Raw genomic sequence first — 13954 nt, 5'->3', positions numbered from 1 at the left:
TTTCTAGAATGCTTTAGAAAAGCATTTGATGCTGCATATACCTATTATCCCAGGATGGTGGGTGGTAGAGGGAGGATGGGGGAGTTGGTAAGGCAGGACAAATTATTTTGAGAATTCTGTTTTCAAAAAAACAACAACCATTTTAAAAGGAAAAAGCTAATGGAGTAGTGGCTTAAGTGGCGGAGTATACCTGTCTGGCACATGCAAGATCCTGAGTTTAAGCCCTAAAGCCACCAAAAAAGGAGACACAAAGAAAAGAAGAGAAATTTATCAGCTTGAAAAGCTTCCAAGTTAAGCACATTTTTTGCTCAGTTCCTTGTATGAGAATGTGTGTGTATATATATATGTGTGTGTATATATATACATATATACATATGCATATACATATATATACACACATACATTTTTTTTCCAGTCCTGGGGCTTGAACTCAGGGCCAGAGCACTGTCCCTGAACTACTTTTGCTCAAGGCTAGCATTCTACCACTTGAACCACAGCCCCATTTCCAGCTTTTCTGTTTATGTGGTACTGAGGAATTAAACCCAGAGTTTCATGCATGCTAGGCAAGCATTCTACCACTAAGCCACATTCCCAGCCCCTGAGAATATATTCTAATAAAATTGAAATAGATTTACATACAGAGCAAAGTATATAATAACAGAGCATATAAAACATCGTTAGCTTGCTGGCTCATACCTGTAAAATCCTAGCTACTCTGAAGGCTGAGAGCTGAGGATCAGGCTTCAGAGCAAGCCTGGGCAGGAAAGTCTCTGAGACTCCACTACAAAAAAAAAAGATGGAAGTGGAGTTGTGGCTTAAGTGGTAGAAGGCTAGCTTTGTGCATAAAAGCTCAAGGACAGCAGGCCCAGAGTTCAAGCCCCAGGACTGGCAAAAGGACAACTTCAGCTAGGCTAGAGGTATGGGAGATGGTTAGGCTCAAGTTGGTAGATTGCCTGCCTAATAAACAAAAGCCCCTGAGTTCAATCCCTCGTATAGCAAAATAAAGAAGTTCAGCTTCAGATCCATCAGGAGAAGAAGAAGTGGTGAGTAGATGAGGAAGAAATTTTATTTTATTTTTGCAGGTCCTGGGGCTTGAACTGGGTGCTGTCACTGAGCTTCTTTTGCTCAAGGCTAGCACTTGAGCCACAGTGCCACTTCTGGCCTTTTTTTTTTAATTTTTAAAAATCTTGAGTAGTTTATTGGAGATATGAGTCTCACGGACTTTTCTGCCTGAGTAGCTAGGATTACAGGCATGAGCCACTGGCACATGGCTGGAATTTTTGTTTTTATGACTAATGGCTATAGAGACTGTTAAGAATCTCAACATCTGGATTATAACTTTATCCTGAAAGTTAGAAATTTTTCTCGAATTTTTTTTTATTACTGAGTCTACTTCAGAATTAAATCATTAATAGAAGAAAAGCAGTAAGTAGAACCATATTGTTTATGTACTTACTTTGGTGGTGTTAAGAATAGACCCCAGGGCTGGGAATGTGCTTGCCTAGCATACATTTGGGTTCGATACTTCAGTACCACATAAGCAGAAAAAGCCAGAACTGGTGCTATGGCTCAAGTAGTAGAGCGCTAGCCTTGGGCACAGAGAGGCTTGGGAACAGAGCCCAGGTCAAAAAAAAAAAAAAGGATAGACCCCAGAGCCACTTGCATACTAGGCAAGCACTTTACCATTGAGCTATATTCCCAGCCAGAGTCATTTTATCCATATGAACGAAAAGAAATACAGATTGTGAGCATTTAAATGTTAAGAAGATTTCTTATATAAATGCTTTTAAATAGTTCTCATAGAAAACAATGTTTGATTTGATGTTTGCTGTGATAGGTTATTCTTTGGTCATATTGAAATACCTTTGCATGTTTTTATTTTTGCATTTCCAATTCTCATCCTTAGGGCAGACAGAAATTAGCTCGATTTAATGCCCATGAGTTTGCTACGTTGGTCATCGACATCCTCAGTGACGCCAAGAGGAGACAGCAGGGCAGTCCTCTCTCCAGTTCAAAAGGCAAGTATCTAGCTCCAAGTGTGTACTTCTTTGGGCTTTCTAAGTCTTAACTATTAAATTTATAGCAGTCATTGACAACAACAGCTTACATTCCTATGATTTATTAGTAATTTGACAAAATGTTACCTGTTGCAGCTGAGCTAAATTAGAAGTATTTCAAAACTGGTAACTATTATTCAAATTTATCTTACATATGATTCCCCTTTCCCCATTGGATCTCTTATTCTCCTTATAAAATTGTACCCCGAAATCAACCCAAAAGTCTGTGTGAGCCATAGCTACGTACCCAGCTCCATAATCAGACTTAGTCTCAAGGAAAAAAAAGACTTTTGCATGGGGGGGGGGTTGTTTTAGCAAGTTTAGTATAATGTCAGTTTTGTAAGTTAAACATTTATGTGGAGTGGGAGTTGGTACTGGGGTTTGAAATTAGGGATTCATGATGCTAGGCAAGCAGTTTACCACTTGAGCCCTTAAAACATTTTTTTTTGTTGTTGTTTTGGGTCCGGTCATGGGGCCTGAACTCTGAGCCTGGGCACTGTTCCTCAGCTCTTCAGCTCAAGGCTAGCACTCTACCACTTGAGCCACAGCGCCACTTCCGGCTTTTTGCTTATGTGGTGCTGAGGAATCAAACCCAGGGCCTTATGCAAGCAAAGCAAGCACTCTACCACTGAGCCACCTTCCCAGCCCCCTTAAAACATATTTATATACATATATAAGACAGTGTGTATGCCAGGTGCCAGTGGCTCATTCCTGTAGTCCTAGATAATGAGATGGCTGAGATTTGAAGATGGCAGTTCAAAGCCAGCCCAGGCAGGAAAGTCCGTGAGACTCTCATCTCCAGTTAACCACTAGAAAACCAGAAGTGGCATTGTGGCTCAAAGTAGTAAAGTCCTAGCCTTGAGCAAAAAGAATTCAGAGACAGTACTCTTGCTCTGAGTTTAAGTCCCATGGCTGACAAAAAAATATATACTATATAAATATAATATACAATTGGTTCTCACATGCAAATTACATATTTGCAAATTCAGCTAAAATTTTCTTATAGTCCCCTAATCAATGCTTGTTCCTGGCTGAGACTGAACAAAATAACTTACTGACTTTTTGTTTCAGCCCTTATATATGCACAGAACGTCTGGACAGTAAGCATAATTCTAGCATGACTTGTAGTGCTTTCGACCATGAAGGCAGTGTTCATGAATTAAGTATTAATACATGAGATGTCGTTAAACAGAATCACACATAAAAATATATATTGGGCTGGGAAGATGGCTCAGTAGTAGAGTGCTTGCCTTGCATGCATGAGGACCTGGGTTTGATTCCTCAGCACCACATAAGCAGAAAAAGCCAGAAGTGGCACTATGGCTCAAGTGGTAGAGTGCTAGCCTTGAGCTGAAAAGCTGAGGGACAGTACGCAGGCCCAGAGTTCAGGCCTCACGACTGACAAAAAAAGAAAAAAAAAGTTATATTGGTTGATTAATGAAACTACTATGAACAGAGGTTCTTAGGAACCTAATCCTGTGTTCTCCATAGGGGCAGTGGTTGTTCCACATTGATTTATTCAGTCTTCACAGCATCCCTTTAGAAAATCACTATTAAGAATGACAAAAATTGTCTGGCACCAGTGGCTCACATCTGTAATCCTAGTTACTCAGGGGGTTGAGATCTGAGGATCATGGTTCAAAGCCAGCCCAGACAGGGAAGTCCATGACACTCTTATCTCCAGTTCACTACCAGAAAACTAGGAGTGGTGCAGTAGTTCAAAGTGGTAGAGTGCTACCTTGAGCAAAAGAAGTTCAGGAACAGTGCCCAGGTCCTGAGTTCAAGCCCCAGGACTGGCAGAAAAAAAAGAAATAAAATTGAAAGAAAAAGAACATTAAAAAATTAGTTTAAATTTGGACATTCATTGTAGCACTGTATAATAAAAAATGCTAATAATTTAAGTGTCTAGCACTATGCTACTAATTGGACAGCCATGATTGAAAATATCAAAGCACAATCTAAAATATCAAAGCACAATCCAGAGTTTTCTTGACATATTTAATAACCTTGAAGTTCATAATACTGAGTTGTTTTTTTTTTTTTTGGTTCCGGTTATGGGGCCTGAACTCTGGGCCTGGGCGCTGTCCCTCAGCTCTTTAGCTCAAGGCTAGCACTCTACCACTTGAGCCACAGTGCCACTTCCAGCTTTTTTTCCTTTTTGCTTATGTGGTGCTGAGGAATTGAACCCAGGGCCTCATGCATGCGAGGCAAGCGCTCCACCACTGAGCCACCTTCCCAGCCCCCAATACTGAGTTTTTATTTTTTATTTTTTATTTATTTATTTATTTTTTTGTCAGTCGTGGGGCTTGAACTCTGGGCCTGGGCATTGTCCCTCAGCTCTTCAGCTCAAGGCGAGCGCTCTACCACTTGAGCTACAGCGCCACTTCCGGTTTTCTGGTGGTTTATTGGAGATAGAAGTCTCACGGTCTCTCCTGCCCGGGCTGGCTTTGAACCGAGATCCTCAGATCTCAGCCTCCTGAGTAGCTAGGATTACAGGCGTGAGCCACCAGTGCCCGGCCTGAGTTTTTTTTAAAGAATATACTTTCTTTTTTATTTTCCAGCGTTTTGGTAATGAGCATATACTAATTGTAAAATAAAAGGCTGTTAAACAAAACAAAAAAATTAGTTTAAGCCGGGCACCAGTGGCTCACGCCTGTTATCCTATTGAGCTCTTGGTTCAAGCCAGCCCGGGCAGGAAAGTCTGTGAGACTCTTATCTCCAATAAACCACCAGAAAACTGGAAGTGGCACTGCAGCTCAAGTGGTAGAGAGCTTGCCTTGAGCTAAAGAGCTGAGGGACAGTGCCCAGGCCCAGAGTTCAAGTCCCGTGACCCACAAAAAAAAAAAAGAAAATTAGTTTAAACATTAAAGAGGAAATGATTTTTGTCTTCCTTGCTCATTAATTTCCAAATTCTTTATATTAAAACTTTATTACTTCTATAATCACATCAAATGGTTTAAATATTTTAAAAAATTCAAATAGTCCTTTTAAAAGCCACGATTTATTACTCAGATATCAGTTATCAAGTCATCTGGAAAACAGTAGGAATTGGTGGTTAGCTTTAGCTGCCTGAAATTGGATAGTCCTGGGTAGTTTATGAACCTTTTTATTCCAAGCATGTCAGAGCCTGTAAAACCATCCTTGCTCTATATGGAATACATATTGTTAATAACAGAACTTGTATGTCCATTGGATTACCCCTCCTTTCCTTGCCCTTCCCCGTCTTCTCCTCTACCTTCTCTTCTCTCATTCTCATTTGTATTCAGGAACTAAATGTCAGTGTCCCTATTCTTTGAGCACCTACTTTCAAGGGTCCAGTGTCCTAATTTGCTTTCTGTTTTGACGACGTTTTCTTATAAGTATGTCACAAGGATCAAATGGTACTGATACATCTTCATGATCTGGATCTATGCTCTATGTATGCAAACCTGGGAACCTGCCTCCTCAATCTAATAAGCAGCTCCTTTCTGAATCATCTTCATTTGCCTATATTTCTCTAGGCAAATTTCTCTATATTTCTACTACCCCTCTATTAGTATTGAATATAACCAAAAAGTCATGCCAGTAGGTTTTTGGAAGGAAAAATATTTTAAGCCTGAAGTAAGTTACTTGATTCTACTGACAGACAATGTGGAGCTCATACTGAAAACAATCAATAACCAGCACAGTATTGAAAGTCAAGATAATGACCAGCCAGACTATGACAGTGTGGCATCAGATGAAGACACCGATTTGGAAACCACAGCAAGCAAGGCAAACAGACAAAAGGTGAGAGAACACATCTCACACAGAAGGGCAGACATGTTTCTCTTAAAACTCTTTCCCCTGTAGAATTACCCTATCAGTCTCTCAAGGGGTAGCCCTGCAACAGGTACTAAGAGGGTAAAGTTGGGCTTACTGTTAGTTCTGGCCAAAGAACAGTGAAAAGGGATAAAATGTTTTGAAAATAGAGACTTTTGTCTCTGAGACAGTTGCAGTCACAGCCCACTGCTGTCATGCCTCTGTTAAGATTGTGAGACATGACTGAAAGGTTCTAGTCACTCAAAAAATATTTGCTAAGTGACTTCCTGGGTAACACTTTCCCAAATGAGGCCATTGCCTGGGAGAGGAATGATGACCATGGTGGAAGGTACAAAGCACAAGCAGAAGCTGGGGGAGTGAGAGGAGAAAACTTAGTGCCTGGGAGCACTTAAGGAGGCTTGGTAAATGGCTAGGTCATAAGAGAGGCCTTAAAGGTTATATGGACTTTGGGCTTGTGAAGACGACTGGTCAGGGCAGTCTGAGAAGAAAGAAAGAAAAGCCAAGGCTGTTGGGAGAAGGATAGAAGGATGGTTATGAATAGCCAAAAAAAAAGCGGGGGGGGGGGGACACAAAGGCAAAGGGGGTGAGAACACAAAGCTATAACTGGAAGAATGTAACATGAGAATGAACAACTATGGCTTTAGTCAGAAGCTGTGAGAGCCCAGGAGCTTTAGGTGAGGCAAGAGGACAAAGATCAAATGTGAAAGGAGGGACCTGGTTAGGATGTTCCTATATGGTCCAAGTGGGCTGGAATGAGCTACCTCAGGGTCTGGGCTTGGAGGAGCCCAGTGGGAAAGCCTGAGGCACCATGGAGGAAGCAGGGTTTTCCAGGGCCCATCTGCTGTGGATACCTAGGAGTAGCCTGCAAAGTGCTTGATGGATTCTGAGAATGGAAGAACTGGAAGGTAGAGAGATGTAGAGGTGTGAAGTGGGAGATGGATTTAGATGTGCTTCACATGACTGTGAGAATCATGCTGCCATTGGCAGATTGAGGAGATAACCCCTGCCAAGACTGCCAGAGTGGAAGCCAGTTTCCCTCCATTGACTGATCAGGCTCCCTCCTCCTGTCTTCACATCTACTTCCTCTAGCTGAGCTCTGCAGTCTGCTGGAATGTTCCTCCTCTGGGCACCATCTGACTGATCCCTTCACCTCTGTAGACTCTAATCAAGGCTCACCCCAGCTCCCTAACATGCACTCTCACCTATACTCTTACTTTAGCTCTTGTGCCCCCTTCCCTGTATGTTTCCAAAGCACTAATCACTTTTCACTCACATTGTATATTTAATTATTTTTATGTTTCTCCTAATGCTGCTGGGATGAAAACACCATGGAAGCAGGAACCTATTTTCTGATACATCCCACACACCTGGAAACTGCCTAATGTGCAATAATGTTGGAATGAATTAATTAATAGAAGAATGAGTACGAAAAGAAAATAAGCAAGAAAAGGCGTGAAGATAGGACAGACTTCCTCAGACAGTCATTAGCATTGTAGATTTGTAGCCCTGCTTGCCTGCTCCAACAGAGTATATTGACTTTAAACATAGGGACCCTACTTTTATGTTTCAGTTTTACATTACTCTCAGAAGCCTTGATTTGGTTTAACTTGTGATTCAGCTGGCACAGTCAGAAATGGAAATTCTTTAGCTGTTAGACTTTAACATTATCATCTCAGATTGTGAACATTTTCCCCAATTTATTTTTAGAGCCTAGATTCAGATTTATCAGATGGACCAGTCACTGTGCAGGAATTTATGGAGGTCAAAAGCGCCCTAGTGGCTTCTGAGGCCAAGATACAACAGCTAATGAAGGTGAATAACAACTTGAGTGACGAGCTGAGAATTATGCAGAAAAAGGTAACATGTTAATGAATGCCAGGACGGTTGATTCTTTGATCCCATAGTATAAGGAAGTCAATCCCAGGCACTATGTTAATGGTCAGAGGGAAGAAAAATAGTTACTGTTATAGCCTTAGACATCTTGGGGCCAAAGTGTCTTTCTGGAAGCAGATTGTGTGTGGATATTGGAAATAAAATAGGTTTGTTTACAAATGTATCCAGAGTAGGGGTAGGGATGTAGCTCAGTGGTAAAGTGGTTGCCTCCATTCTCAAGCTCTTGGGTTTTATCCCCAGAACCACAAATAAAGAAAAGAGATATAGTATTTACATGGATATAGTTCAGTGATACAGAGCATATGAGCTCAAAGCCCTGGGGTCAGTCTCCAACACTTAAAAAAAAGAAAAAGAAAAATGCATCCAGAGCCAATAACCCAAGTACATGTATGCTTCCTGAGGCTCTGGATGTCATGGCAAGGATGTAATTCTTCCTATTGCTAATTGTAAAGAATAATCACATCATGCATAAGATTGGGCAAAAGGCCTGGGCAGGCATGTGTACATAAGTCCTAGCCCACGCCGTGCAGGCGTGCTTTTTTTGCTAATGGTAACTCAGCTCTTACCCACTCTTACCCTGACAGCCCACCCCTAATCCCCACTTGCTTGTCACTAGGACTTAACCACTTATCTGTGGTATTCCCAGAGCCTAGAGCAGGCCCTACTACAGGGTAGATTCTCAGTAAGTAAGAGAATCCCATCTGTACTAGCAAGAAGAAATACCAATGAGAGATAGTCCTAGACATTGAGCATTTTGTCATTCATTCCCCTTTGAGAGAATCAGAATTGCATGACTATCTTAGTCTCTAAAAGGAGTGTGGCAAGTATTAGCAAAGCATACATTTAAGGGAGATCATGTATGTTTACTTCTTCCGGAGAAGGCAGAGAAAGAGAAGCTGAAAAATGCCAAATATTACCCAAGACTTTGTGGGTACTGCTCCCATATTTCAGTTTCCTTCAGAAATGAGATTTTTTTGAGGTGAGTGTGAGGTGCATAAAGTGGTAGAGTATTTACCTGGTATGCATGAGGCCCTAGGTTCAGTTCCCAGAGTTGCAGATAGAGAGAGATTGAAAGAGAGAGAGAAAAGAGAGAGAGAGAAGAGAGAGAAGTTTCCCTTAAGCAGAAAGTCTGTAACCCGTGTCTTTATGCTGTCATTGACACTTTTTCAAGACTTAGGCATGAGGTTCATTTTAATTCTGCTTCCTTAGAAAATCCAAAGAACTAAACTGTACTCACTAGAGAAGAAAGTAGACCTTCACCTGGGATTTGATTTAAGACTGATATGCCACTGTGACCAGCCCCTTTGTTGTAACATACAAGACTTGCATTTCCTCTGCCCTTTCCTTTCCTTTTTTTTTTTTTTTTTTTGGTGCTGGTACTAGAGCTTGAGCTCAGGGCTACATGCTCTCTCTTGGCTTTTTCTCTCGCTTTTTTGTTTACAACTGGCACTCTACCACTTGAGCCACACCTCCAGTCCAGCTTTTCCACTGCTTGATTGGAGATGGAATCTCTAGTACTCTGCTGCTGTGGCTGGCTTCAAACCATGATCCTCAGATCTCAGCCTCTTGAGCAGGTAGGATTATAGGCATGAACCACTGGGGCCTAGCTTTCCTGCCTTTTCTGGCATAGATTTTTGCTTAATGGATTATAGTTTGTCTCGTAAATCAGACTAAAAACTTTTAGTTGACTTTTTTCTGAAACATGCTGACATGTTTTAATCTATCAAGGGTTATCTTTTTTATTCTATAATGCTTCTTTCAGTATTCATAGAAATCACCAGCAATAATAACCCTGTATCTCTGAAGAGTGCCCAGTCATTGGTAACTCACACCTGTAGTCTTAGCTGCTTGAAAAACTGAGATCTGAGGATTGAGATTCAAAGCCAGCCTGGCAGAGAAGTCTGCAAGACTTTTCTTTTCTTTTTTTTTTTGGTCAGTTGTGGGGTTTGAACTCAGGGCCTGGGTACTGTCCTTGAGCCTTTTCACTCAAGGCTAGTGCTCTATCACTTTGAACCACAGTGCCATTTCCTGCAAGACTCTTTATCTCCAATTAACCAGCAAAACAATAAACAAGAAAACCTGACTGGAGGTACAGTTTAAGTGGTGGAGCTCCAGCTATGAGTGAAAAAGCCAAGCAAGAGCTCAAGACTCTGAGTTCAATTCTTAGTACTGGCACCCAGAGAAAAAAAGTAGAGTGATAGGTTAACTGTGGTTGTTCATGCTTATAATCTCAGCTACTTGGGAGACAGAGATGAGGAGGATCACAATTCAACACCAACCCAGTTAAAAGTCAAATTCCTGGTAGGTAGGAAACAAGATTGTAGTCTGAGACCAGCTCTAGGTTACCTTATCTGAAAAATCGTGAAAGCAAAATGGGCTAGGGGTATGGCTCAAGTGGTAAAGCACTTGCTAGGCAAGCTTGAGGCTTTGAATTCAGACCTCAGTACCAAGAACACGATAACGAATATTTCAGGCTGGGAATATGCTTAGTGATAGAGTGCTTGCCTAGAATGTATGAAGCCCTGGGTTCAATTCCTCAGTACCACATAAACGGAAAAAGCCGGAAGTGGCACTGTGGCTTAAGTGGTAGAGTGCTAGCCTTGAGCAAAAAGAAGCTCAGGGACAGTGCCCAGGCCCTGAGTTAAAGCCCCAAGACTGGCAAAAAGAAAAAAAAAAAAAAAAAAGAATATTTCAGAGTGAAATAACTTACCATTGTTCATGAATTATCTCTTCATTTCTTCGAAATACATTTGGTTTCCAAAACTATTGAATCATCCATAACTTATTTTCTGTCATACTCCTTCCAAACAGAGTTTAGTCTGGTTCTTATTAAGATAAGCATCATTGCCAGGCACTGGTGGCTAATGCCTGTAATGAGGCTGACATCTGAGGGTCATAGTTTGAAGCCAGCCCAGGTAGAAAAGTTCTTGTGAGACTCTTTTCTCCAATTAACCACTCAAAAACTGGAAGTGGAGCTGTGGCTCAAAGTGGTAGACCACTAGCCTTGAGCAAAAAAGCTCAGAGACAGCACATATTTCCTGAGTTCAAGCCCACAACCAACCAAAAAAACTTACAGGCATATATACATATATAATATGATATATGTGTTATATATCATGCATTACATATATGCATCATCAAAATTTATCCAAGGACACCTCTATAAATACAGAGTGCTAAGCTTTTTAAAAACTAAAACCAGGATCTCGGTTCCATCCTATAGCTCATTCCAGAAAAATCCAAGCAGAAGTCATAAACCACTGTGCTTCAGAATCATGCACTATGTTGGGGTAGTTTCTGACTTTAGTGCCTGGGTCTGAACAGAGGCTTTTTCTAAACACATGTACACTTAAGTCCTCTGCAGAGAGACTCAGATCACTTAGGCTTTTCATTCTTTGGACCTTGACCATTTCATTAAGGCTTCAGGTTCCCAACACATCATTTTGACATGCATCTCCTGCCTGTCTGTATCCTGGAATGCAGGGATTTCTCCCAAGCTGTCATCGTTTTGCATATATTTCTCTTTATAAGAGGAGGTTGCAGATACACATTGCACCCTCGAAAGCCTTGGTGAAGTAGAAGCAGTCAATCATTCTCTCATAGCTTACCCTTCAAGAAGCCAGAGGAAGATCTCTTTCTATACAAGAGGCAGGAAACTACACTTCCACATAATTTTAGCACTAGTAAAGATATGGAATTCGTTTCAGGCACTGGTGGCTCACTGTAATCCTAGCTACTCAAGAAGCTGAGATCTGAGGATCATGGTTTGAAGCCAGCCCAGGCAGGAAAATCTGAGACTCTTATCTCCAATAAAGTCTTCAGAATAAGCTGGAAGTAGCTCAAGTGGTAGAGTGCTAACCTTGAGCAAAAGAAGCTCAGGGACAGGGCCCAGGCCTTGAGTCCAAGCCCCAGGACTGGCAAAAAAAAAAGGAATTTGTGTACATAGCAAAGATGTTATTATTTCAAAATTACATACAATTTTCAATGAAGTTGACAACGTGGCATGATTTATCTCTGATCTTTCACATTCAACAGTTGCTTGGAAAGGATGCTATTTAATGAAGAGGACCAGCCAGTATTGGTGCATTTTTCACTGGTCATGCTTTATAAATAAAAATTGAAAGTGACCGTTAATACTGCATGAGTTTGCTATTGGGAAGTGAGGATCTCCTGGTGCAGATATGATTGCCTGTGGATTTAAACCTTGGTCCGGAGGGGAATTGGTCAGAGTTTACAATCTCTCTCTCTAAGAGTAGACAGCTGAACTCAAACCACAATGGCATGGAAGATGAAGGTGCAGCAGTGGAGACAGACCTGTGCAGATGGACATAGCTACTTGTGTTTAAATTGCTGGATGATAACAAGCCCTACAAAGTCTTGCTGATCCCTTAACTGTGAAGCAGCCTTCATGTGAGGAATGGAAAGAACATTCAGGGCCTCCAAATGACAGTGTCTTAACTAAAATGGGGATGGGGTATCAAGCAGATTAAACTGTTAAAGCTGACACCACCATATTCATGGTTTTTGGGTGACAAAACCTAAGGAGAGACAGGCCACATACTCCAGCCCTGCCAAAAAAAAAAAAAAAAAAAAAAGGATCACCAGAGGGAAGCAAGTGTGCTACGTGGAACATTTCCTTCATGTGAAGAAACTAACGCAGTTACATAGGTTTCCAGTTTTCTTCGTGATCTATTAATATAGCAAACTTACCATGATTCAGTTTTCCCTCTTTAATTTTTAGAAAGCACTGAATTGTTTGGAATACCAAGAGTATTATGTAATAAAAACTTGCTGATCATAATTTTTCTTGTTGGCTCTTTGGAAAGCAGTAGGTGATCTGATTTATCATAGCTGAACTCATTGTCTTTCTTGCTTTGCAGAGCAATCCTACTTATCTTCCTGCTGCTTCCATGGTGTGTGCTGTCACTCTTGGCATTTGCAAATTGCTCAGGGTTCATTTGAAAAGCACTTCAGTGATGTTTTAATGGTCTCAGGCCCTTGCCTGAGACAGCCTTAGAACAATCTAGAATACAGCTTGCCTGCAAATGTTTCCCTGTCCCACCATGACAAAATGTTAAGTGGTTAGACATTTAGTTTTTCAAATTCCCAAACTACAACTCTTCGCACATTCAGAAATGAAACTAATTAGCTTGTATGGTAAAGTGAGTAGAGTGCATTTTATTTATTCCAGAAAGAGTTCTTGTTTATAGTTGCTTCTTTACCTTCAACCAGCTGTTATTGTTCTGTTTTAAGCTGGTAGTTGTGTTTGTTTACTTGCTGTTTGTTTTGTCCGCTTGCTATGGAAAAACAGTCCCACTGCCAAACATTTCTTTCAGCTTCAAACACTCCAGAGTGAGAACTCGAGCCTCAGGAAACAGGCCACAACCAATGTCTATCAAGTGCAGACTGGTTCTGAGTACCCAGACACTTCCAACCACTCCTCCTTAAAGCGACGTCCATCTGCCCGGGGCAGTAGGCCCATGTCCATGTATGAGACGGGATCGGGTCAGAAACCATATCTCCCCATAGGAGAAGCAAACCATCCTGAGGAAAGCAGGACAAGACTCCAGCCCTTCCCTGCACACGTAAGTAATACCACTAGCTTTTCCATGTTTACTCTGTGCAACCTCACTACTCTGTTCCCTCTACTGAACTTGCAGAAGCTTGTGCCTCTGCTTTGCCAAACTGGGCTCTAAGTGTTGCTCTTGTATTTGCTATATTATAAAGGCCAGGGGCTGGGAATGTGGCTCAGTAGTAGAGTGCTTGCCTCTCGCATGCATGAGGCCCTGGGTTTGATTCCTCAGCACTACATAAACAGAAAAAGCCAGAAGTAGCGCTGTGGCTCAAGTGGTAGAGTGCTAACCTTGAGCTGAAGAGCTGAGGGACAGCGCACAGGCCCAGAGTTCAGGCCCCACAATTGACCAAATAATAATAATAAAGACCACTAGTAGAGTGTCTTCTTCAAGGTAGATAGTATGTGCCTCTTTACAAACTGCTCCCTTTAGAATGCAGAGTGTCTTTTCACATGCTTCACGAGCAGATGGTCCCTGTGGTTTGGCATGCTAAGGCACATCCTGAAAGCTCCAGGCCTTACAACCTGTCCACACCTGCTGGGTTAAGCTCTACATCCTTGGCCTGCTCTTCCTGGAGGAAGTGTGGCTTCGTCATCTCATAACGATGAGGTATAAGAGCTCTGGATCCAC

General features: G+C 41.6%; 1 protein-coding gene across 8 annotated transcripts in view; it reads left to right on the top strand.

Moving 5' to 3' along the window:
- The window catches only part of LOC138829837 (ARF GTPase-activating protein GIT2), a 54439-nt gene that overhangs the window by 26773 nt on the left and 13712 nt on the right, over positions 1-13954 (top strand). For 4 of the 8 annotated variants that reach the window (XM_070026380.1, XM_070026378.1, XM_070026379.1 and 1 more), the window contains exons 12-15: positions 1907-2018; positions 5683-5825; positions 7566-7715; positions 13088-13336. In XM_070026380.1, coding sequence (XP_069882481.1) covers positions 1907-2018; positions 5683-5825; positions 7566-7715; positions 13088-13336 — 654 coding nt within the window. The remainder of the gene's footprint in view (positions 1-1906; positions 2019-5682; positions 5826-7565; positions 7716-13087; positions 13337-13954) is intronic. The other 4 variants (XM_070026384.1, XM_070026382.1, XM_070026383.1 and 1 more) reach the window with 1 other exon arrangement.

The sequence above is a fragment of the Dipodomys merriami genome, unplaced genomic scaffold, assembly GCF_024711535.1.
Source record: "Dipodomys merriami isolate MVZ:Mamm:240054 unplaced genomic scaffold, mDipMer1.0.p SCAF_177, whole genome shotgun sequence".
In the NCBI taxonomy this organism is placed as follows: domain Eukaryota; kingdom Metazoa; phylum Chordata; class Mammalia; order Rodentia; family Heteromyidae; genus Dipodomys; species Dipodomys merriami.
This window is presented reverse-complemented; position numbering and strand designations above follow the sequence as displayed.